This window comes from Diadema antillarum, unplaced genomic scaffold, assembly GCF_040938485.1.
Source record: "Diadema antillarum isolate AM-2024a unplaced genomic scaffold, OU_Dant_1.0 scf00000000, whole genome shotgun sequence".
In the NCBI taxonomy this organism is placed as follows: Eukaryota; Metazoa; Echinodermata; class Echinoidea; order Diadematoida; family Diadematidae; genus Diadema; species Diadema antillarum.
Genome location: NW_027270889.1, coordinates 262,421 through 288,609, shown reverse-complemented (window position 1 = coordinate 288,609; position 26,189 = coordinate 262,421). Strand labels below are relative to the sequence as shown.

Genomic DNA, 26,189 nt, shown 5'->3' with positions numbered 1-26,189 from the left:
GAGATGGTGCTATACAATGCGGTACCCCGGGTTATAACGGTACCCCGGTGTACGGCGTGCCGAATCATTTGTAAAGCATTGGTATGCTTTATTAAAAAGTGATTCAATATTGAATATGTAAACTGTATTATATTTTTCATATGTATTATTGCAAAATATATTTTCAGAATTGTCTGTGTTCATAAGCAAGTAGTGGTATGTAGATGTGTGGTCACATTTTGTGTAATCTGATTAGATCAATAAAGCATCACCAGAAATGTGAGGTGAAAAAGAGGATATCATGTTACAAACATGCAAGACAAGATGATATTATATGAGATGAAATTTGGGACAATCACATAATTATGAGATATGAAATCCCCCAAAAAAGAAAAATGAAAGAAATCAAATCACTTCTAGTTCTACATACCAACAGCTATGTATGAAATGTGTTATTTTACTTGCAAGTTTGTCTTTGATATCTATATCAAGTTTGGCTGTCTACAGAAAGTAAGAATGAATTAATATTTGTCCAGTCATCAGTACTGACTAAAAATTTATCCAATCTACTTCCACTTTTACACTCTGCCCTCCCTACATAACAAGTCTGGAGATAATTATTTAATTTTCTATTACAATGAGATTGATGAAATGCCACTTTTAGGAAGGTACAAATGTACCTGTAAATTAGCATGAGTCCGCAATGATTGAAAGTTTGACAGTTTGATTGAAATGTGGAGCAATGCCATGATTTTTTAAATTGAGCTTGATGTATGGTGATCCACTGTCATTTTCTCAGCCAAGAATGCGACGGTGAGGCTGATTCCCTGTCTGCCAAAGGATAACTTCAAGGAGACGAGGTTTGCGCCATCTAAGAACAACATCCGCCGGCAGTGGTATAGAAAGGCCTGTCAGGAGGGTGAGGGAATATAAATGTTTTGCAAGATCTTCATTGCAATATATGAACTCCATACTGTAATCTTCTTGCATTGAGGTCTGCCACATCTGAGCTTTGATACTTTTTAACTTTCCTGAACCTTTCACCAGCGTAACATGAGTTTCAAGTAGAATTGTGTTCTATAACTCTTGAAATGTAGGATCTTTGCTGCCATATGCGTCCTTGGTATACTTCATCACATCTTAGATACATGAAAAAACTTATAGAGATGGAGTCTTGTAGTATTCACTGGCACACTTAGGATTGAGGAAATTAACATCTAGCAAAAATCTGAGTTCCCATTATGCAAGTGCATCATGTATAATCATACCTATTACAGTGGAAAATTGATTTATTTTTTTTTAATAGAAAATTTGATTAGATTTCTACTTACATAGATATGGGTCTTAATCTCAAATTCAGCTACTCACAAAATTGTCTTACAAACCCTAACTATACCACAGTGTATTGTTAAAACAGTAGGGGGCCTATGTACCTGTACTTTCTCAATTTGTTTGTTACATACATACTGGCAGGAGAGCAAAGAATGTTGGTGTGCCTTAATGCCTGTTTTTCCACCCCACCCCTCTTTTCTTGTATAGAGACATTTCCCCCTACCCCGAGGTACAACTCCACCCTACTCCGAGACATGTCATATGAGAGCCATCTTCACTACCTCTTCAATGCGTCACATGACTTCCCAGCATTCTCAGAGGCTGTTCTCCTCCTGAAGGTGTGGCTGCATCAGAGGGAGTTGGACCAGGTAAGAATAAGTCCATCAGACCATATGTGGCCTTTGCTGTAGTTATGATACTACATTGTACTAGATTTGGGCCCTACCTGATTACTGTGCATCCTAAAATACATGGAGTAAGGGACTGTTAGCATTTTGGAAGGCATCAGCGAGCAGGACCAAAGTTACAATAAACCCCCATCCACTGTCTCAATTATATCCCCCTCCCCCCCCCCCCCCCCCCCCCAGAAAAAAAAGACAAAACACATGAAAATTACAATAAACAAAGCAAAGACACAAAGCAATATATTATATTGTGGCATCCTGAAGCATGTATGTTTGTTTCGTTTTCACAGTAAAAGACAGAATTTAAAGGACAAGTTCACCTTCATGGACATGTGGGTTGAGTGAATACAGCAATATTAGTAGAGCACATCATTGAGAGTTTGAGGAAAATCGGACAATCCGTTCAAAAGTTATTAATTTGTGAAGTTTCCTGCTCAGTCCAGGCTGGATGAGAAGACTACTATAGCTTGTGATGTCACATGAGTACAACGATATAAAGAAAGAATAAAGAAAATTCAACATATTTTCAAATTTTCTCGCATAACAAAAGAACACTCGACTTCTCTCTTTCAGAAGGCAGGGGGAATAATATTACCCTTAACATTTATGTCAGTAACAAGTCGAAGAAATTTGCACTTTATTCAAAAAGTAAAGTTTTGTGAAATTCTCTTTTTATTTTCTTTATAATGGTTGTACGCATATGCCATCATACACTGTAGTAGTCTTCTCATCCAGCAGTGACTACGCAGATACTTTAAAAAAATCATAACTTTTGAACGGATTGTCCGATTTTCCCCAAACTTTCACTGATGTATTCTACTAATATTGCTGCCTTCACTCAATCCGCATGTATATGAAGGTGGACTTGTCCTTTAAAAGAATATCATGTCTGATGACAGTGTTAAGTGACTACAGAGTAGGATCTGTGTTAAAAGACTTCATGTAAACCTCAATGGGCTAAGAGACACAGAAGGTTGTGTAGGTTTTATTTGCCTTTCAGATCATCTTTGATGTTACAGTCATTGAAACTGACAATGTATTATACACCTGTAATAATGATAGTGGATCAGTTGTGATGTTCTTCATCTGCGAAACATTCTGGGATGTTAATTTGATGGGAGAACATTTTTTGTGTAAACAAATGGCAGATGATACTACTAAAGCTAACAAGAACAAAGACATTTTGGGCACAATCTGTAGAATACATTTTTGTCAAGTGTGATATTCTTCATAATTTTAGAACTTTGGGATTCTGAGCGCTATTTCAGGAAATTCCTTTGCCTCCCTTTGGAGAGGATATTCTGTATATTCCCTCCCATAGCAGTCTATCTCTCTTTAATAAGACATGACAGAATGAAGAGCAGGAATATGCCCCCTTCCAGGAGGGTTCCTCACTGTAATTTCCATATGTCAACACTGTTGATTCTTTTTCTCCATGCTGCTCACTACTGCCAGGGTGGAGACGGTTTCCATGGTTTCCTGGCCTCCATGCTGGTGGCTCACCTCCTGGATGCAGGTAAAATCAACGGGATGATGAGTGCATACCAAGTGTTCAGGAATACCATGCACTTCATTGGTGAGTAGACCAATTAAGATATTGGTATATATGAAACCCCTCATTGGTAAAGTTGCAGACGTTTTTACTGAGAAATCTTCCAAGAAAGATGATTTGCTGAAGTTTTAGGAATTTGATATCTTTTCATAAAGATATCAAAACTTTGATATCTTTACTACTTACTGAACAAAGCTTAGAATTATTCTGAAATTGGAACTTTTCAGTTTTTATGAAGCCTGTTACTTTGGCATTTTCAGTCAATCCATCGTGTCTTAAACATATAGTCTCTCACATGCTTAACTGCAATTTACACTTCAAAGCTGATTTTCTCAAGACTGTATATACAAATATTTTTGGAAATGATAGTGAAGAAAGTATGCTTCAATGGTGAGCAGAAAGCTGGGAAAATTAAGATTCTTCAAATTTGAAGATGGATATGTACATCAGCTCTATCAGACGTTCATCATAGGGGTGGTTAAAGCCCTGTTGCATATTAAAGCTTGCCGTAGGAGAACCACCAGTGTAACAAATGTTTGACTCTCAAGACCCCTTTTGCTATTGTTGCATTTACAAAAAAAAGTGTACTAGTCATTTTCAGACCCAAACTGCAGGTACCTTGTTAATAGAGTAAGAACTGTGAATATTCAGTCAGAAATTTATTTTCTGATTTTACATTTGCTATTTAGAGTCTTTTGTTTATTATGTATGAATTTACTAATGTGTTTTTGGTTTATTCTTGTATGTTAATTTATTCTGTGTCATTGGCGATAACCCCATCTGTTCCAACATGCTGCTGGCTTTCTTTGTTGGGTTTTTATGTCCTGTCAGTACAATCTGATTGTATACCTACTGACAGAGTTATACAATACTGGATATAGATTCGATTGAATGAATTGAGAAAGGTAGAAAAGATGAATTTTTATTTTCTTTTCCGCTGTCGACACAGCTTCATCTGACTGGACATCACGAGGCTTGGACTTGAGCAGAGGAATGCCTTCCCATGATGCTCCACCACTCCAAGAGTTTCACCAGCACTTTCCGGTCGTCTTTCTGGATCCATCCGGATGTCTCAATCTCTGTTCAGACATGAGTGTCTCTTCCTATGAGCATGTAACTTCATTTTTCCTGAACTTCTCTACATGTGACATATATGTCATTTTGTGCCAGTTTTAGCAAATTTATAACTCTAAAACTATCAGAAAATAAGAACATATGGAAATTTGGGGGCAATATCAAAATATTAACAGGAATGAAGTCATTCGACCAAATACAAAACCACCACTCATATGAGAGTGTCCACTTATACAGTCTGTAATCATACCAAAACAAAATGAGAGCAGCTGAATGAAACGCAGGGTCTCGGCAGTTGTTTTTTTTTTAAGCGTATATTTCTTAACCTGTGGTTGTACTCAGTTATTGCATTTCTCTGTTTAATTGCAAATTGCATGCTATTTATTGTGAAGGAATCAGCCTTTTCTGATCTCTCACATGCTATATAATTATGTTTATATTTTTTCCTGTTCTGTTTGTCTTGTAAACATGATTCTTTTTATCATGTGGAATGAAATGAATTGAAGTGAATTGCATTGAACTGAAAAAAAAAGAAGATGTGTGAAAAATGTATTTGCAGGTTTTTGTTTTATTTGTTTTTAATGTCATGCACCTTGTAGCACTTCATGTGATTGATAGACATATGATGATTTCACTATTTTGTTTCTATTTAACCCTTTAAAGACAATATGACTTTTGATGTAATTTGTTCTACCGGTAATTTACATTCTCCAAGCACATCAGTCTGAGTGCACTCAGGACCAACTATAAAGGGGTTACATGTAGAAAAGATGTCAAATGCTGCACATTCTGTAGTGGAAGTTATCTGTGACTGAGGTCAATTTCCTGTTTGTTTTCTGGCAGTTGAAGCATGAAGCCTCCCAGAGTCTTGATATCTTGGAGGACCAGCGAATCGATGCCTTCCAGTGTCTCTTTATGACCCCCGTCCCTTTCTCCACAAAGTTTGATCATTTCATCAGGTAGTATTAACCCGTCTCATACTAAATTCTGCAATCCCCATAGACTTAATACACAGGCCACGAGGTTCCCATATGGAAAGGGTTGAAGAGGAATTCCACATACCATGCTCCATTTGGCTTTGATAAATAGAGTCGAAGTTTATGAGTATGGTTAGCTACTTTTTTTTTTCCTTCTCCATTTTTGAGCACATTGCAGTGATGCCATAACTTTACTGCATTTCCTTATTAGATTATTGGAGATGTGCCATACTGATGTGAAGAATTTGTGAAGAGTTATATTTTTATGTCTTTTATTTTTCAGTATAATTTTACCCTTATGAACGACTCAAGATATCAATTTCCTTATTTGTTTTTAAAGGGGGGGGGGGGATGAATGACGGTGGTCATGTAACCACACATCAAAGATTTCAATTTTTTTTTAAAGTTAATGCTTATTTTGATAGTGAAACAGATTTCATGACGACGAAATTAGTTTAGCGTCAGGTTGGTATGTCACAGAAGACAACAAATAAAAAAAAAATAGTGAATGAAAATAAAGGAAATTCATTTTAAGTGGTGTACTCTTATTCTGCTTCCTCTCCATGCCTCTAGAATTGACAATCTCAGTGAGATGAGACCAGGTATCAAGAAGTTTTGCCTACGGGATGAAGTGATGGATGTAGCTGGTGATTTTACTCTGGTGGTCAGACAGAGATTGCTGGAGCTCGTGAAGCGAGCTCTCGGTGAGAGGGTGCAGCTGATCAGCTCTCAACTCCACCATACCTCACAGGTATGAATTGGTCTCACATGTGTTGGTCAAGCCATTTCCTCTTAACCTGTTGAAGACGAGTCCGAGTATACTCGGGCAGGTGTCTATGGGAAATGCGTGTTGTAGCAAAAGTAGCCTGTCCTCAACAGGTTAAAGATCAGGTACAGTGAGGATACCATAGCCTTTTGACAAGGCCTCATGGCTGAAGATTGAGACTAACTCGCCAAACCGAGACCTGCGAGAAACAAGTGAATGCGAGACCGAGTGGCGCAGCCACGAGGCCTTTTGAAACCTGTTTTTTTTTCCCTACCGCCTCCCGACGAAGGCGAATATGAATTATTCATATATTTATGAGTCAGAGCGCAGTTGGTATGCTAATGAGGACGTGTCAACGCTGCGCTGGCAATGCAGGCAGCTACGGATGAGCGAGCCGCCGACATGTATACTTTAATATGCGTATTCATTAGATGCGACGGCGTGGTGAACAATGCGGTCGCTGATTGGCCACTACCCTATAGGGTAGCAGAATCGGCGAGAAACAAGGCTCAAGATAAGAAATTCATGTCAGGTTTCAAAAGGCCTCGCGGCTGTGCCGCTCGGTCTCGCGTTCACCCGTTCTCTCGCAGTTAGTCTCGTTCACAGCCACGAGGCCTTGCCAAAAGGCTAAGGATACCATGGAGTGGGATGGCTGGCCTGGCTCAGATATATTTTAGAACCCATGTAATGAATTGTGTACAGCTTTATCACTGCCATCTATGTAAGACCAGGCGTCCACTAGGGGGCGGACAAGACGCGGACAAGACCCGGAATGCAAATTTGGTATTCCGCACCCCTTCGGCAACCTGTCCGCACGTTCCTGAACGTGTCCGCTCACTGTCCTAAACATGTCCGGGCGTTTCCGCACCTTCGGGAGAGAGAAAAATTTCCGCGTCCAAATTTTGATCGAGACCAAAATTTGGACGCGGAAATGAACTTCCTGACACCTTCGGCGACTTGTCCTGACGATGTCCTGAGGATGTCCCGTTGTCCGGAACCCTTCCGCTCCTTCCGCACACGCTCCGGAAAGAATCCCGCGGTGTGGGGAAGCTTCGCGAATGAAAGCGGAAGACACCAGGAATGTTTTAGGACAGCGCGGAGCCGATGCGGATCTATATATGCAAGTGTCCGGAACCGATGCGGAAATTTTGTGATCCAGACACGAAAATGTCGACACTTTCCGCGAGCATCATGCCAATGAAACGCAAAATGAGCAAGAAGGGAGGCGAGGCCCCCATGCAAATATCCCCATCACAGGCACAACTTTCGTCTAGTGATGAAGAACAGGTAAATCTAAGGAATTTCCGGTCCCAGAAGGCAAAGAAGAAGGTAGTAGAGACTGTGCCAAAGCAACCAGAAAGAAATGAAATCAGCCCCCTAACTTCCTAGTAAGTTTATGTTGATTTGATCTTTTCAGATATTATTTTTCATCTAAGTGGCTTTCCTGGTTCCTATTACTTACTATGGTACATTTTCCTTTATGTTGTTTTCGTATTTTATTTGCAAACAAACTAGGTTGTCCCATGTGACAGCCCAGCTGAAAAATCACAAAAGTAGGTGGAAGTACACTCAGAAAAAAAAAGCATATAATTTTTGGCTAAATGTTAATGTATTATATAAACATGAACAAGTTGTTATCCATAAGTAAGTGCTTTCTAATGATACAACATATTAGAACAAAAGACAAATTCATCACACTAAAAAGCATGAATTCAATTGCAAAGATATACCAGTGGTCTCATTATAATGTAATATCTTTGAAGCCCAAAATAACACTGAAAGCTAAAGATGATGGAGGAAAATGAAGAAGTTTCTGTCAATTCAAAATTCAAGTGAAATGAGAGAAAAAGCAATAAATTATGAACTCGAAAAAGTGTTAAATTTCTGTCTTTCTTTTGTTTGTTTTTGGTTTTTTTGCTGAGTGTATATATTTAAGTACACATTGAGCATCACAAATCATTTCAGAAATATTCTTTACCTGAATGATTTTTCGTAGTTGTTATTACCTAATAATTTTATCTTCTCTTTTTGTTTTAGTTGCAAGTAAACTCGATTGTCCAATTTGACAGCCCAGCTGAACCCCCACCCCCCCCCAAAAAAAAAAAGTTGATTAAAGTAGGTTAAAAATATTTCCCCATTATTACACTTCATTGACAATAGGCTAGTAAGCTCTAAGCGTGAAAAAAAATTCTCGGACTTGAATCATTGCAAAACGTTCAAAAGTGATCGAAATAAGAGAGAGTTAGAGATGCACAAGGGTAAAAATGAGAGAAAGAAAAACAGATTTAATGATTAGGATCATTTTGGCATGCTCTACAGAAGTATCAGACAAAACATGTGTATACTTCAGGATGGAGAAAGCACAGGTCTAAAAAAAAGGAATAAAGAATACATAAGTAACAACACTGCAACAAAGTTCATGCTGTATTCACCGACGGTTTATTTCTTGCCAACACGTGGACTACCTTATCATCATATATACATATATATATGTATATATATGTATATACATTTACATTTTATGTATATTATATATATATATATATATATATATATATATATATATACATATGGTTCAAAAAGTTTGCGAATATCGTCCATGTGACTGTAGGCAGAGAAAAGATTGTTTTCCCAGATGAGACACATTAAAAAAAAATGAGTCGTCAGCCGACATGCAGACAATCCTATTCTTCGACTTTTGGGGGTCACATTTAGTATTTAGAATAGTATTGACCAATCATATCAATATAATATCAGCAGCTACTGCGGAAGCACAACAAGAAGCATCAATGACGGCTAGCAGTCAAATGAGGAAAAGTCAAAGTCAGCGCCAAATTAATACCTTTCCATTTTCCTGGTATTGTCCGCAGTTTGTCCGCATGCCTAACTTGTGTTGTCCGGAAGGCATCCTGATTGTCCGCGTTCATTCCTGGTGTAATCCTAGATGTTTCCGCGTTGCCCGGCTACGATTAGCATATTCTGAGGTATTTCGCGCTCTTCCGGAGTGATTCCTAGGAATGTCCGCAGTCAGTCCGCGGACAGTCCGCGGACAGTCCGCGGACAGTCCTAGGAATGTCCCAGGACAAGCCGATTCACAAAGTTATTCCGCGTCTGTCGCGGACAGGATGCCGAAATGACAAAATTTGCTTCCGCAACCCTTCCGGGGCTTGTCCGCGCCCAAGTGGACGTCCGCCCTAAGTACACATACAGCCAGAATCTCATCTGGAGTGGACTGTTACAGATTATTGCACACTTCACTGCACATACAATGTATTCACTGACCTCCATAATGGACGTTAGCAGCTATTTGTGATATTTGAATGTACCTCGGCAGACGGCGAATGCAGATTGATTCAATAAGCCAGTTCGTAATTAGCTCATGTACACATTGGTACAAATGACCTTTCTTTTTTCTCAGTTGGTTCGGCACTTCACTCGTTTTCAAAGCCGCATAATGTATAAGCTTGCCTGACGTAACAATTTATGGAATTCATGTTCAAACAAAGAATGAGCTAACGTTTAGAGCAGGTGATCAGAATAATTCATCGCTTGACAATTTAGCAGGCATCCATTTCATTGTTTTGTATTGAATCCAATAACAGCCTATTTTCTTTTATATTGCGAAATACCATTCTCGCTGTCAGGTGGATGTGCTGGCAAGCACCATTTAGATAAGGATCACATGAATAATCATTGCATCACAAATGCTTATCTCGGTGAATTTACAAACCAAAATGTCTGTTGGTACAAATGACCTTTTTCTGCTCATGCGCAAAATGAACTTACGAACTGGTCTATTGGACCACCCATGAATCCCCACACTACCGGGGGTCTTTAGCACATTGAAGACTACAGTAGTCCCGAGAATATTTGGGCAGGTGTCTATGGGAAATGCGTGGTATAGCAAAATCAGTCCATCCTCAACAGGTTAAAGATGTGCACACCTTAGGAATTTTTTTCTTTTCTACTGTAATTCTAGGAAACTATGAGTCTTGTAAATTGAATTGATCGGAATGCTTTTTGAAGTTTTGATGCACAATCTCTCTTGTAATCTCAAACTTCTTTGGGCAAAGTTGGGTAGGACAATCTTTTGTATTGCATACCTAGGAGGTTGCTTTCACAGATATTGAAAGATACCCAATAATATGCAGGGTATCTGTTATAATCAAATAGACGATCAGACTACTATTGGTAGCTGTCTAATCAAATTGTAGAAAGAGAGTTCTTTCCTAGCTAATAGGAGGGAAAACCATTTGGCCAGTCAACATTCAACATTCACTGCATTCTACAACCCGTTAAATATGATTAGTTTGCGCTAGAATCATCTATTGGATGAACGTACGAAGTTTGTGCAGATTGCCTAAATTTTCTTCTCCACAGTCAGTTAACAGTGTAAACTATCTTTATTCGTACCCATCAAAGTGGCCACTCAATGCCACCCCACCCAAAAGTGTGGATCAGGGACCACTGAGCATCGGGCTATTGCTCAACCCTAGTCTTGCATCAAGCATTTTGGACAAGGGACCCACAGCTAACACTCCAGAGGTAAGCAAGCACATCCCAAGCATTTCCTGTTTCATTTCATGTACAATGTATCTAATGGAAAGATTCCTTGTTGATTTGATGTGCAAAGTTATACCCTCAGAGTTAGCAGAAAAGAAGTGATGGGTGCTGTAGAGTTATGATGCACATATTATACACTATTCAACATGGTCCATAGTGGGTCTTGAAAAATGTATTCAATATGTTATGCCAAATGGAAAGAAAACAAGAAATTTGCAAATCTCTCAAATGTCTCCTCAAACCTTACTTATTTTGTAAAATGTGGTTTGAAAACCTCAATCTTTGATTCAACAGTAATCTTACAACACCACCAGAAAACATCTACAACCTTATAGAGAGCTTCCAGGCATAGACCCTGGGCCAGAAGCACAAGAGACTTTGTCCACAGCTTCATGCACAATATTTTGAGAGCTTTTCCCAAGCAGCATACCACAACATCATCCTGCACATTTCCATAAATGTACACATCTTCTTTTGTGTCTTAACTGGTAACTGCACTTTCCGGCCATTTCAGGTTTTTTTTTCAATTGCTGCTAGAAGTGTGTTGTGAAAGGTGTACCATTGAATACAGCCAAAACCATCAAATTCTTTTGAAAATCTCGTAATCCTGTGTCGAAGTGCTACTGCTCACTCTAAAGTCATCAGTGTCTTTATTCTATAGGCTGCTGAGTTCAGCGAGTTTTGGGGGAAGAAGTGTGAGCTGAGGCGTTTCCAGGACGGCTCCATCTGTGAGGCTGTGGTGTGGCCAGGCTCCTCGGTGTCTGAAAAGAGACTAGTCTGTTGTCACATCGTCAAGCATGTCTTTGAACTGTGAGTAGCTTTTAGTAGTGAATACTTACCAGGAAAATCACCTCGTGATATCATCTGACTTGAAAACCTGTAGTGTGAGATAACAAGAAAGTGTGAGGAAACATCAAAAAGAGGGAAATGAAATAATGGTCACCTGACTGAAGTGTCAGGTGACTACATAGTGCCAGAGCAGATCACTAACAGTCAAATAAATGGCCCATCTCTTTGATAGATGTCTAATTTCAACCAAATTTTACTGGTTCAAGAGTGTCAATTTTGGTCATTTATGAAAATACTATTTCCATGGCATACTCTCTCCTCAACGTTGTTGTTGTTTGGCACAGAACTTGATGACTCTGTTTCACCACCAGACCCAAGCCCCAAAGACATTTGACTAAGCAAGAATGATAATACTTTGATATATGTGAGTGAGGTTTAATGTGTTCAAATGGACAAGATTCTGCCTTTAATGACAGATATTATGTAGTTATGTAAGGAATTTGATTATTTTGATGTTGTCATATTGATCCTCTCGTAGAACAGCTTCTCAACTATTTTTTCTATTGCTGTAGACATGCTGGTATTTCACCGGACTCCGTCTGCTACATCGGCGACCAGCTGGATCCCGTCTTGCACCAACCCATCCCCGACCCTGCTCCTGGGATGGAGGGAGCGGACAAACCCGTCATGGGAACGGGGGAAGAGGAACACGCCCTCATCAGTGCAGCCTACACCAAGCTCAGTCAGCATCTGAGAGGACTGAAGGATCTTCCCTTGAGTATTGGATCGGTGCAGGGAACGTCACAAGCATTCCGCCACACAGAGGTACACTCAGTGCCCACCTGATGATTGGAAATCATTTTTGAGCGAACCCCAATTAAGTGCAACAAAATTCTGTGCAGCAAATCCTCCTTGTGGTATTTTCACCTCATACTTTGAACATGTTCTGGCTTAGATTCTACTACTGTCCCTAATGAATGTTTCTGAATGATGACTAAAATTCAGACAAAGACTCACAGAGATATGATTTTAAATACTCACTGGCCAATTCCTAATACATGTATACAGTGTATATCCCAGAGAGAAACTTTTTAACTGCTCAGTCTTAAATGTAGCATTTGATGATTGCAAATGATTATCATGCAAAAGAAAAAGTACAGTTTGCCACATTATTATTGTCATGTTGTCTGTGAGTGTTGTAGCAAGAATCAGCCTAATGCAGATTTCTAATGTTAGCAAGGACATTCATCATTCACTGCTTCAGATATGGAATATGAGTTTGAGAAAGTACAAGGGGAGGTCAAAGCACTTCTCTGGTGCAAAAATGGAAGCACTTCACACCTTTGTTCAATGTATCAATACATCATGGGATGTTGTTGTCGTTATACAAATGATGCACAGGATAGAGTGTGTTAGTGAAGGTGCGGCGCGCTCGAGAGTATTGACAATGGTGCGACATGCACGAGGCGCAGCCGAGTGCATGCTTGCAACCGTTGTCAATACTCGAGAGTGAGCCGCACCTTCACTAACGCCACGAAATAATCCTGTGCATCATTTGTTTTATAAAATGGGTCGAAAACTAACAGCATTATTCACGTACCTTTGTGGGTCAATACCAGTCAGCTACATGTAGCACTCGCTCAAAAGTCAAGATGTCCGAAGATGTTCGTCCCAAACATTTACGCACGTAGCACTCGGAAATCCCGCACATAAGTACTGTACGTACGTATAAGAGTATACGTACGCCACGTGTTATGCACAAGAAAGGCCGCCGGCTGTTGTGGCAGCCCGAACTAGAAGTTGTTTAGGATTGACAGCGCGTATAGTAGCGCGTGACGCACTTGTAACAACTGATTGAGTGCGCACTGCTAGTGTAAACATTGTGACGTACGTCAGGCCCCGGCCGTGCATTTCCTAAGAAATTAATGCACGCACACGTGACTCATTTCAGCGCTTCCAATTGGCTACATTCTTGAACCCATTTTATAATGTTGCTTAAAGACCATTTAAAGTTCACTGTATCAATGCGCCAATCCTTCAACAGGTTCACCCTCCCACTCCTGGGTTTCCAGCTGCCATCAAGCTCAAGCAGACCCAAAAGATTAATCCAGTTAGGACGCCCTCACCTGACAAGCAGAGTCCAGCCTGGGTGCCATCTCTCAAAGGTGTGTGTATGCAAATTTTTCTCCTCTGGTGGAATTTCAAATAGGTGTTGCTTCCAGTGAACAAACAGTTTGATATGTTTTTTTTTTTTTTTTTTTTTTTTGTAATTTTTTTACTTAGCCATTGTTGCCCTGCTGAGTAACGATGCACAACCCCTACTAGTATGTTTATATGATATTTAATTCTTTTTCTTCAACAAAATATGATTTCATGATGAAGAAGTATGCTTTTGCTGATATTTCATTTAGCATGCTCAGTGTATTCTATTATCCCATTTTTAAACTAAAGTATTATTTTTTGCCTTAGAAATATGTTACTGTACCATAGTTTTGCAGGTGTTACCAGTCCTCTTCTAGCTCTTACACTATTTTTATGTGATCTACCGTAGTTGATAATTCCAAAGATGTTAAAGTGGACTTTAGTTTTATTTTACTTGTTTGTGTCCACCACATATAGCCTTCTTTTCACGCCTACCTTTGCAAATATGATAGCAAACAATCATTCCAAAGTTGAACATTTTTGGAGCTTATTCCCCCCCCCCCCCCCACCATCTCCCCATTAACCTTTTCCTTACAAGTTTCTCAATTGCTTATTGACTCTGTGTGGGATCCACAAAGTTTCTAGTAGCAACAGGTCAAGTGCTCCACCTGTCTTAACTTGCTTACAGTGTATTAAGTTAATTATCAGGACTACTGTCACTAGCTGAGGCAATATTTACTGTAACTGTCAGTGGTTCCAAGGGTATGCTTACCTGCTGATTTTAAAGGAGACCTCCAGACGATTTTCATACTTTTCCATTTCAGTGACTATAAATTGGTTATACTTGGTAAAGAGTTCCAGAATTTTTAGTGATTGGGGTGAAGAATAAGAATGTTTTCAAAATTTATAACAAATTGCAATGAACAAGGATGATGAACTGGCTGCCTCAGTACAAGACTGCATGAGTAGGGACTCAGGGAGGCAAAACAAAAGAAGAAAGCATGCATAAATTATATACGGGTGAACTTGAATTGTTAAGCACATGGTGTTGTAATTTCATTGTTACATTTATGAAATATATGAGGCTCCTATTTCATCAACACTGTTCAGTGTAATTTGTTTGAGGTTTTCAGTATATGAATGAATTCCACAAATCTATACATTCAACTATGGATTTATGTACTCCTAGATGTGAAATTATGAAAATCGTCTGGAATGCCCCTTTGAATATTGCCTACATTTTAGTAATATGCCACCTGGAAAGCAGCGGTAAGTGGCCTGATGATCTTGAAGCCATTCATCACATCAAGGCTGCCTTTCACCTCAAGATGGCGGAGCTGCTGAGGAAGCAGTTTAAGCTTGTCACCATGGCAACAGCAAAGCAAGTCTTTGTCATGCTTGTGAGTTGATTGCATTTCAGTTTGATCAGTTAAGACCACCTCATCTTCACATACTGTGTGAATGCACTGTAATGATTATGCCAGGTTAGGTTGATTGATACAGGCTGTATATCTATCCTGCTAGTTTATTCTCAATTTCATTGTGATTATTAGTACCAATTTCACAAAAAACGTAGGGAATAATTATTGTGAGTCTGATTTAGTATCACAAAGGAATAATGAGGATTCCATGATTGAATATTTTCCCTAGCACCATAGCCGTCACATCTCTCACTTGAAATATTATGCAGCACTAGCCGTAGAGGTAGATATTATATTATATGTGAAATAAGGCCATAATACTAGAAAGGAAAAAAAAAATGATTTGCAGTTCATCCATTTGCATTAGATTCTCAGATACCAAGAATCACCTTCCTTGCAGAGAGTAAGTATTAGCATTCAACAGAGACTCCAACTCTCCCGTTTTCGACGGGAGATCTCCCGCCGAAAACCCATTTTTGCAAAATCTCCCGTTCTCCCGCTTGAGATTTGATTTCTCCCGCCCAGGCTCTGTGTCTCCCGTTGGAAAGGATTTCTTACTTATTGCTATTGTATGTTGACAAAATAAGCCTTAGATAGCACCAGAGAGTATCTAGAACCCTAGGAACTTCGCGCTTTGCACGCATCAACTTGGAGTCTCACGTTTACTAGGGATTTCAGGTGGGAGAATCTCCAGATCAGAAGGTGCTTTGGGTTGGAGTCTCTGATTCAACTGTATGATTTATTTTATTAAAGTGTATGTTGTCACCTTGCATTTTTTCCATGTCTAGGATGGCTTCGTGTTTGAGGTGTCCGTGGCTCACAGACGAGAGATCACCCTCCTCAAGGAAGTGGTCAGCAAGGAAGGACTGAGCATGCTCAGAGACAACCCAAGGTCCAGCGCCCTGGAAGTGGAGACGGAGCACCAGCCACACCTGACGAATCTGCTTAATGGGTGAGTTCTGTCACCACTCTTTGGCAAAAAAAAAAAGAAAATTGTGCTTGCATCAGTGATCAGAATATTAATGATCTTAATATTTTTACAATGATGATGTTGATGATGACGATGAAGATGATGATTATTATGATAATGATGAAAATGATTATAACGATTATAATGATAACAGCTAGATCAAGCTTTTAACGAGATAGAGACCATTTATGACATCTAATAAGTCACAGGTAGGTGGTAAAAATTATTGATTGCCATTACAGTATAAAAAGAAGAAGCCACCCCGCATGCAAAACAGAGTTTGTCATGGGGAAAGGGGGAGATACCCATAGAAAGTTATTGCAGATTACATTAACAACAAAGTTATAAGAAAAGTATACATGATATGTTGTATTATAAAGTGATTGACATAAAAGAAAAGTTTTAGTTGAGCTATGATAGACTTTGAATGTAATGCACTTGTGAATTTAGAAATAAGAAAAAGATGTCTTTTGAATGACTTATTTGGAATTTCAAAATTGTTTGTATAATGCAATGGCAGTGTACAGCAGCATCATGGAATGTATGGTCCCACTGTCCGAATGGCCAAGAGGTGGGTTTCGGCACATCTCCTATCTGATCATGTGACCTCCGAGAGTTTAGATCTCATGGTGGCGTACCTCTTCTTACACCCTGCTCCTCTGACACCACCAGGGTAAGTGAATGTGTGGATGTTGATGTGTGTGGAGAATATGTATGGGGAGGAGGGATGAGGTGGATGTGAGCAAGGGTGTTATGTTTTAGGCGTGAAGTTCATCATTCTGAAGGTTCGTTAATCTGAAAATGTCAAATATTTGGAAGATTTCTAATTCTGAAAATGAAGATAAAGTTGGTTCGAAAAGTCTGTCAATCCAAAAATGAAAGAGGGTTTGTTACTCTGAAGGTTCTTTAATCTGAAAATGAAATATTGTTTGTAATTAAGAAGGATCATTTCATCCACCTTTGTTACATTTTAGGATTCAAAAATAATGAACCTTTAACCTTTAACCAAAAATGAAAGAGGGTTTGTTACTCTGAAGGTTCTTTAATCTGAAAATGAAATATTGTTTGTAATTAAGAAGGATCATTTCATCCACCTTTGTTACATTTTAGGATTCAAAAATAATGAACCTTTAACCTTTGAAATAATAAACCTTCAGAATTCTGAACCTTCAAAATAATGATTTGTAACTGTGGTTTAATATGTCATACACTGTGGAAACATACATATGATTCATACATTTGTAGTTATATAAAGTAAGGATTTGCAGTTTCTTTTTTTTAATGCAAATTGAAGGGTTTTGATTGTAATAGATTCAATATAAGCCAGTGAGTGAGAGATGAAGATAAATATCTACTTCATGCTCAAACATTCTGAATAACTGCTTTCAGAAGCTTAAAAAGGGATTGACATTGTCATTGATATTTGGGAGGGATTTTCTGATGAGCAGTTGCCTTCCACTTTGTAAACATTAAAGAAAATGAGCAAATTGCGAAGACTTTAAAATGTCATGATTTGTAACTTTGTAACTACTAGTGATTAATTACAGGCACATAACCATTTGCTGTATTTTCCAATTCACTTTATGATTGCACCGAGAAGTGTTTTTTTTTTTTTTTTTTTCCCACCCACCCTCAGCTGTCCACAAACAGGATTTCTTCGGTTCTTGAGCTTGCTCTGCACCCATGACTGGGAGAGTGCCCCCCTCATCATCAACTTCAACAATGACCTCAAAGGTATATACTCTCTTTGTTCCCCGATACTATTTGCCTGTTTGTGTATCTTTTTAAAAAAATATATATATATCTGCCTGGTAATGAAAAACTTTATTCAGCCATAAACCAGTATTGTGCAGTGTTTCTTGCAGAGTGTCATCTCTATAGGTTTGTATTGTCACTCTCAAAAGGAACTGGGCCGTGTTGTACATGAGGTACAGCTCTTTTAAAAATACTGATAAAATTATTTCCCTCTTTGTTAAATGGGTAACATTTACAGCATGCTGAGGAGTATGATTTTGTTTTGTTTTTTCTCCTGAATTTAATGTAAAAGTTATATATATGCTTGATACACTGAAAATTCATTTTGCTGTTCAATTGTTTATTATTATTTTTTTTTTGTCCAGCTGCAAATTATGATGAAATCCGAGACCATTTCACCAACAATCGTTCGCATTTGCCGACCATGTTCCTAGCAACTCCCGCTGACAGACAGAAGTCAATCTGGACACAGGAAAAACCAACAATCCAGGTACATATTGTGTACATAGTAAGCTTCTTGGAGGAAAAAAACCAACAACAACAAAAGCCTTGATTTTTTCTTATTTTCATGAAATAAGCTCAGATGAGCTGAATGTATTCTTTGATTTCTGTGTCATATATTTAAAGTAATGTGTACAGCCAATCTCTTCCTCATCTCTCATAAATTTGTGTCAAATACAGCATTGGTTGGATTTTTCACGTAATGCTTTGTACGAGATAACCACCTTCACAAACTATAATTGTTTCCAGATGTTGACAATAGTTCAGATTTTTTTTTTCTTTTTATACTGTTTTATTTCCTTAATTTTTTACAATGTAATACATTTCTTCAAGTTTGCTGAAATGAAGTTCTGTCATCATATTCTAGCTGTTATCATTATTTTTTTAAGATTTTCAAGAGACTGGTGGCCCTAGCGGGGGAATCTCTCAAAGAACTGAAGGACCAGCTGTCTACCAAACATCTCTCTGAGTGTGATTTCAAGGTATGCGCTCAAAATGATAACTTATATACCCACAGACTTAGCCATAATGTTCAAAGGAATTCTTATTCCATTCAGCTATATCCCTCACATTCAAAACACCATAGTAAATAAAAGAAAAGACATGGACTTTCAATACGATTAATCAATAATGATACCAAAGACCAGCAGCCCCTAGGTCTCTAGTTTGAGTACCCTGGCTGCAGCTGTGGTGCCCCTATGCAAGGCACCTTTTCCTTGTTGCTTATGTGACCCTGCATCACAAAACCTAATATTGAAAAGAAAGCACACACTCTGAAAAGTGTGAACTGAGAAAAGAGGCTCTGAAGCACAGGGTCTATTCAAGCGCTTTCTTTCACCAAGCTGCGCTAGCTGTGCTGTGAATGGAACAAAAACAGGATGTTAACCACCAGAGTAACAACAATGAAGGGATTATCAGATTAAGCTGAAATTGAGCATGCTTTATTAACACAACATGTAGATGATTAATGCCGGCTTTCAAAGCAGTAGCATGATTCTTTCCAAAGTTATTGGAATTGAAAGTGAAGAGTATGGACAGGGTTCTTACAAAATGAAAAGAGGATTCTATGAGAAACACCTAATCACACCATAAATACCAAAAAGCGTTTGAGAAAAATGGCAAAAATACAATTTCCTTTTCATTTAATTTTCCCAAATTTTAGAACTATGTTAGAAGAAGACTGGGTCTTTTAGAAAATATGAAAAAGTCAAGATTGGCTGGGTTGACCCATTTCAACTATATTCAGTCCTAACACAAACTCAGTGCATGGGACTTTTTGTTGGTTTTGTGATGCATGGTCACTTACAGTCCTTCAGATCATAGAGGGGACTTCAGCTATCAATCCTGTGGTTGCTTGCAAATGAGCATTCAGGTACAGAGGGAATAGCTCTACACAGAGGCTGTTTGGATTCAAAATGAAGTAGGAAAGATGGGTTAATCTTTGTTCCTTACCATTTAGTTTCTATGGATATGCATGTCAGTTGAACAAGTAGGTATGCTACGTAGCTGCTCATCCTATCAAGGAACAACACACAGTAAGGGTTGGTGATGAAATTTCACATGTAATTTTGTAATCAGCCCAAAAGGATGCCCTCCCTAGCCCCTTCCTTTAAAAAGAATTAATAATTATGATAGTAATAAATTGATAGAAAATTATACTGGACAACTTTTTTTTTTTTTTCATAAAGATTGCTGCTGCAGAATGTGTTAGTCTGGGAATCTTTGTCATGACAAAATCCAGGAAAAAACCAAGAATTGTTCTAGATTACATTGAATGTTGTATCAATGAACTCCATTTATTACTCTGGCCATGAAATTTCTTAATAATATGAATTTGTATTGCACTAAATCCACTCTGTAAGAGTGCTCAAGGCGCATACATACTACTATTACGCCGTTCTGTGGATACATTATTTCCTGCCAGCACTGACAGTGCTCACTCTCCATTCCCTGGGGAGCATTCCTTGTGTGTACAGTCTATGTGCTTGTGTGCCTGCATTTTTTTTCTTTCTAATAAATTAAAGCCCTGCAATATTTTTACATATTTTAGAAGATATTTCGGCCTCCCTTGGAGCCCTATGACATCATCATCCATCTCCGAGACAAGCTGGTACCCAGGAGGTATGAGGCTATCGACGCAAGCCAGGGAGCAGTGACCTCAAGACTGCTGACCCTGAAGACATCCCAGGGTGGAAAGCAACTTCCTGTTGTCAACTTTGACCCAGTCCAATGCTACCTTCAAGAGCTAAGGGTGAGTTTCATTGCTAACACAAAGACGAGTGACTTAGGACCTTATTATGATCCTGCGGAGCGACTGAAACTATTTTTTTTTTTTTACTATACAACATGTATGTGTGGCTAGGCTTGTTTGAATGTGTCACATACACTCATAATTATATCCAAATTACACTGAATAGCAAAATCTCCTTGTTTTTGTTTGTACTTAATTCTTAAGATGTCATTTGCAACATTGCAATGTGTTTATCCATTTCCTATATTGCTGGTATATCACAATAGCATGAGGACATACATGTATACTCACTTGAAAGCCTTTAGGACTTTTTTTTTTCTCTCTTCAACAGAATATGACACGAGTGTTAGTTTCTGTTTACTGACTTTGGACTAATCCTTTTCTTGTTTCGATGTAATTTTTCTCTAATTTTCCTTCTTGACATTATGAATACTTGTGCATCTGTGTTTTGTTTTGTTTGTTTTGTTTGTTTGTTTGGTTTGTTTGGTTTTTTTTTTTTGGGGGGGGGGGGGTTTAGGGTTGTATTCAAAGTGAATTCTGTGTTAATTTCTTTTCTTTTCTTTTCTGCATGTAGGAGGCTTTTGGTGAGCTGGCCTTGTTTTTCCATGACACTCATGGTGGGAATCTCATTGCAGTCCTGTGGAAAAGACCTGCCTTCAAACCAGGTCCTTTCAAGGTAAATTCTAAGATCTTTGACAACTTGGACTGAGCACTGGGGAGTGCATGAGACATTTGCAGAATGTAGAGATAGTGGCATGTCTGTCTTGCATCCAAAAGTCTTGCGTCCAAAAGCCAGATTTGTTGCCTCACTTTCAGTGAAGTCACAAAACAAATGAAGAGTGTGAGTCAGCAAGCTCAGAGTTCTCTTATCCATGGGGTTACATTTAAAGCCAGAGAGGAGGTTTTGATGTTAACCCATTGAAGACCAGTCCCGATTATACTCAGGCAGGTGTCTATGGGAAATATGTGTTGTAGTAAAATCAACCTGTCCTCAATGGGTTAATATGCTAGCATAGGAACCACAAAGTGCTTAGCCACATGCACTGATAGGAAAAAAGATTGCAAGTCTCACATGGTATCTGTAGCTCAGGTGTGTGTATCTGACTGTACATGGGACTCGTCATGTACAAACTTTACTCTCTATGTGCATAGGCACGTGGCTTAAACTTACCTTTGCTATTTTGACAGCAGTCAGTAATCCGTCCAAATGTGACCTACTGGTAGTTGTCAAGTGAGCAAGCCCACTCAAGTGTAGCCTTTTGACAAGGCCTCGTGGCTGAAGATTGAGACTTACTCGCCACACCGAGAACTGCGAGAAACGGGTGAATGCGAGACCGAGTGGCGCAGCCACGAGGCCTTTTGAAACCTGGGTTTTTTTCCCTACCGCCTCCAACGATGGTGATATGAATTATTCATATTTTCATGAGTCAGAGCACAGTTGGTATGCCAATGAGGACGTGTCAACGCTGCGCTGGCAATGCAGGCAGCTACGGATGAGCGAGCCGCTGACATGCATACTTCTGCGTATTCATTAGATGCGACGGCGTGGTGAGCAATGCGGTCGCTGATTGGCCGCTACCCTATAGGGTAGCAGAATCGGCAAGAAACAAGGCTCAAGATCTGAAGATAAAAAATTCATGTCAGGTTTCAAAAGGCCTCGCGGCTGTGGTCTCGCGTTCACCCGTTCTCTCGCATTTAGTCTCTTTCACAGCCACGAGGCCTTGCCAAAAGGCTAACTCAGGTGTAGCAATGTGCCTCAGTCCAGCAGGCAGGCCATGCTGATACAATAGGAATAAGAGCAAAAATCTCTATTCCTTGATGATTAGTTTCCAGACATCTGTACCAGTTTGCAATGAAAGTGCTCCAGCATGCATGCCTTTTGGCAAACAAAGCAAGATTTAATGAATATTTCCTCAATAGATAACATGACTCTGCGGTAGCAGAGTTTTGCGTATGAGGTAGTCCCACCTAAAGTCATTCCCTTTTGATCCCCGTAGATATCTGGTAATGCAGTAAAAACTGTAGAGATTAGTCTGTACTACACTAATGACTTTCAAACCAGAGCAGTAGCATTGTAATACACTCTATCTCCTTTTATTCCAGGCTCTCCAAGTCCAGGCCAAGTCGCCGACATCATCGTCCGCATCCACATCAAGTCTGATGGCCCCGAATGTGGAAGCCATCCTCCAAGACTTTCAGACCATGGGACAGGGTATTGTTTCCTCCATTGAGGTTCGCACTGAGAACTGGAACATTTAAAGCCACTTGAAGTCTGATAATGAGGATGAGGATTAAACATGTACCCTCATCCGTGGCTGATGAAGCCATTGCATAATGGAATCTATTTGTGCCAATTGTCAACTCCATGGGAATTACAAGCCTGGATTCGATGACTCAAGCCAGGGATTGGACCTTCTGAAAAGCAAGACATTTTTGCGGCATGAACTTTTCATGAATTGGAGCCAACAGCCTTTTACACAGCATTAAATTTTTGTGAACTGCCCCTGGCATTCTATTCATTGTGCAGACAAAAAGTCTAACAAAAAGTTTTGTCATTTTGCGAATCTTGGCTGTTGCAAAATTCGCGAAATTAAAGTGCATACAAATTGTTGTTTTACGGTACTCTTTATATCCACAACTGCATTCAGTTAATCTGTAGGCAAAGTGTATTGAGCAAAGCGTCACCTTTTCAAACCAAACTGCAGTTTGAATCACCATTTTGTGTTTCGTTGGTTCTTATTTTAAGATTTATAATGATTTTTCATCTTTCTTTTTTAATCAAGTTCATTCATACATGCTTACAATCAGATGTATTGCACACTAATCTGTTTTAGTGTATAAACAGTGTACAGTTTATGACATTGCAACACTTTGTCAGTCTTCCAAAGCTGTGGTTGCTCAATCTCAGGACTGAGGGCAGCTGACTTGTTTAATGAATGGATGTTTAGAAGGAGATCCTTTATTTTTATAATCCACAAGTTTATTTCACTGTGATTCCCTTTTCCTTTGTTTTTCTTAAATATGTGGTCTTCTGATAGGTTTTCTCACACAGTGTGCTTTGCCATTGAGCAAGCCCAGAAAACATTTTGATACTGATTTTCTTATCAAAATTCACTCTTGATGAATTGTTCTGATGACCATATGCAACCTTAAGACAATTTCTCTTGTGTACACTGTCTTCAAAGATGTTAGTACATGTACAGTGATTAGGCTAGAAGCTTGTCCCTGAATAATGTCTCAGTCGTAATAATTGTAGAGATTCTTGTGACTTGATAAATGATACTAAAGACCAGCAGCCCCGAGGTCTCTGGTTTGAGCACCCTGGCTGCAGTGGTTGTGCCCCTATGTAAGGCACTTTTTGCTTATTGATTTAGATACAACATATAGACCCAAGTTCTTCTGGTCATAGAGGGGACTTTAAGTCATCAATCCCTTGCTTGCTTGCTTGCTTATGAGCATTTATTACTTCAATAGCAGCCACATCAAACAAGTCATAATTCAGATTCAGATTCACAACCTAGTACCTTATTAAGACATTTTTCAGTGAAGTCCCTCTTTTTTTTCTCTCTTTTTTTTAAGTACAACGTACGTTGTCTAACATCTCAGACTTGGAAGGGGCATGATACAGAATGCACAGATAAGATCGCCATGTCATGATGAACAAGTGAAATATTCCACTGTTTCATATACAAGTACAGGGGAAACTCGGTATAACGAACACTGCTATAACGAGATATCGGTTATTACGAGGAAATTTTCCCGGTCCCAAATTTCCTTCCACACAAGTCTATGTAAAATGCTACTCTTATAGCGAGATCGGCTACTGTATAACGAAATAACTGCTATAACGAGATAAATTTTGTGATTTCCAAACAAAGAAAAACATAGCAAATCAAACCTGATATAGCGAGGTAAAGCAAAATGTCTGCGGGTAAAGCTTTACTTCGCCTGTGCTATCATGTTCCGAGATTGTAAAGCTCGATGCGCCAAAAACTGTCTTGCACACACATATTTTCTTCAGTTCACTCTACAGCTAGCACCGCATGTTGTACGTGTATGTGTGTGTCTGAGCGCACTGATACATGCAGAAAATGTGGTGGGACGGCCGTATACATGACATCATCATGACGTTTAGCAAGTGTGAGGCAATCTGATGCTGTGATTGGCTTTCTACGTAGGGAATTCCCCATCTGCACACACACACGCAGTCATAATGTACATACAGAATGAATGTGTCACACACACACATCATTGTGCAGACCACATTCAAACTTTCAACACACAACACACACCCATACCGTAACCACACACCAATCCACAGACGATCTTCACATAATCGCAAGCTATATAGATTTACAAATTCAAACGTCTACAATTGATAAGAAAAACATTCTTGATATCGGATTTCATTGGCGAAAAAATTCTTACCCATAAAGGTGAGTAATTACCTCACACACATTACCAAGTTATCAGTATTGATTGAAAGATGATGGGTAGTCCCACATGTGCAAATTAATGTCTTTATGTTATGCTTTCTGTTATGCCTACTGATATAACGAGATATCGGCTATAACGAGGAAAACGACTCGGTCCCGACCATCTCGTTATATCGAGTTTCCACTGTATAATAGAATTTAGTAATATGACTGTTGTTTGCAATGCCACTGTGCTGTCATGTCTTGAGTAATGTTTGTGTACATGTAATCATATCAGCCTGTAATAAACTACAATGTATCTCATATCTGATATCTTGATCATTTTGATAATGGTGATGCTACAGTTATTGTGTGTTTGTGCCACTGCTGGAGAGAGAAATACATGTGTAGAGGTGGGGGAAGGGGAGAAGTGGGAGAAGAAATCTACATTTTGCTGATATTTCTGTTTTTGGAGCTTGTAAAACATGTACAATTTAAATAGGGCCATCATGATCATAGTGTAAATCCTCTGTATTCTTTAATACAATACTTACAAACCTACTCCAAGAATACAATACAGTATACAAGAAGTCATATCCATCTCACTGATAACAAATCAGCACAAGGAAAAGAAAGCAATATAAACACAGATAGAAGATGGGATCTTATATAAACTGTACAGCCTTGATGAAGGTCTAAAGAAAAGACCGAAAGGCAATAAACCGTGTTGAACTACACGGTATCTACGTCTGCTGAATGCTATATATGATACACACACACACACACACACACACACTTTTTTTTTCAACGATGTTTATTCTGTTCCATTCAAAGTAATAGAAAAAAATAACAATTTTCATTTGCTACAATTGAAATGACGAAAATATACATTTGTGATCATAATAGCAAATTTGCTATTGCTGTACATAATGACATAACAAAAATTACATTTTCATGAACAATTATCAATTTACATACAGTCACTTCCCCTATGCTCTCAAAAAAATTGCTTAAATTTAACAGTGATAATTCAATTCTTCTAGCATTAATCTTAATAATCATCCAAATGAATTATGCAGCAAAATTATACAGTAATAAATAATGAAACCATATTATTTATCAACCAATACCCGCCCACCTACTAACTCATATCCCTTCCTGAGTCCCTATGACCACCCCCACCAGTTCCCTCCCTTCCTGTTTCCTCCCCCACCCCTATCTGTACACATGCAACACACAAACACACACAAACACACCCATACACACACACACACACATACACACATGCACCTAATTTG

The 26,189-nt window shown here is 38.9% G+C and overlaps 1 protein-coding gene across 1 annotated transcript in view; it reads left to right on the top strand.

The window, feature by feature from the left end:
• Positions 1-22,735, top strand: part of LOC139716650 (nucleolar protein 6-like) — a 28,123-nt gene extending 5,388 nt beyond the window's left edge. Inside the window, exons 6-24 of the mRNA XM_071628507.1 lie at positions 779-898; positions 1,519-1,679; positions 3,171-3,291; positions 4,217-4,380; positions 5,185-5,300; positions 5,892-6,069; positions 10,507-10,629; positions 11,309-11,457; positions 12,009-12,261; positions 13,481-13,601; positions 14,824-14,978; positions 15,788-15,951; positions 16,490-16,642; positions 17,606-17,703; positions 18,090-18,214; positions 18,615-18,707; positions 20,276-20,476; positions 21,051-21,152; positions 22,580-22,735. Coding sequence (XP_071484608.1) covers positions 779-898; positions 1,519-1,679; positions 3,171-3,291; positions 4,217-4,380; positions 5,185-5,300; positions 5,892-6,069; positions 10,507-10,629; positions 11,309-11,457; positions 12,009-12,261; positions 13,481-13,601; positions 14,824-14,978; positions 15,788-15,951; positions 16,490-16,642; positions 17,606-17,703; positions 18,090-18,214; positions 18,615-18,707; positions 20,276-20,476; positions 21,051-21,152; positions 22,580-22,735 — 2,753 coding nt within the window. The remainder of the gene's footprint in view (positions 1-778; positions 899-1,518; positions 1,680-3,170; positions 3,292-4,216; positions 4,381-5,184; positions 5,301-5,891; positions 6,070-10,506; positions 10,630-11,308; positions 11,458-12,008; positions 12,262-13,480; positions 13,602-14,823; positions 14,979-15,787; positions 15,952-16,489; positions 16,643-17,605; positions 17,704-18,089; positions 18,215-18,614; positions 18,708-20,275; positions 20,477-21,050; positions 21,153-22,579) is intronic.
• Positions 22,736-26,189: the final 3,454 nt, after the last annotated feature.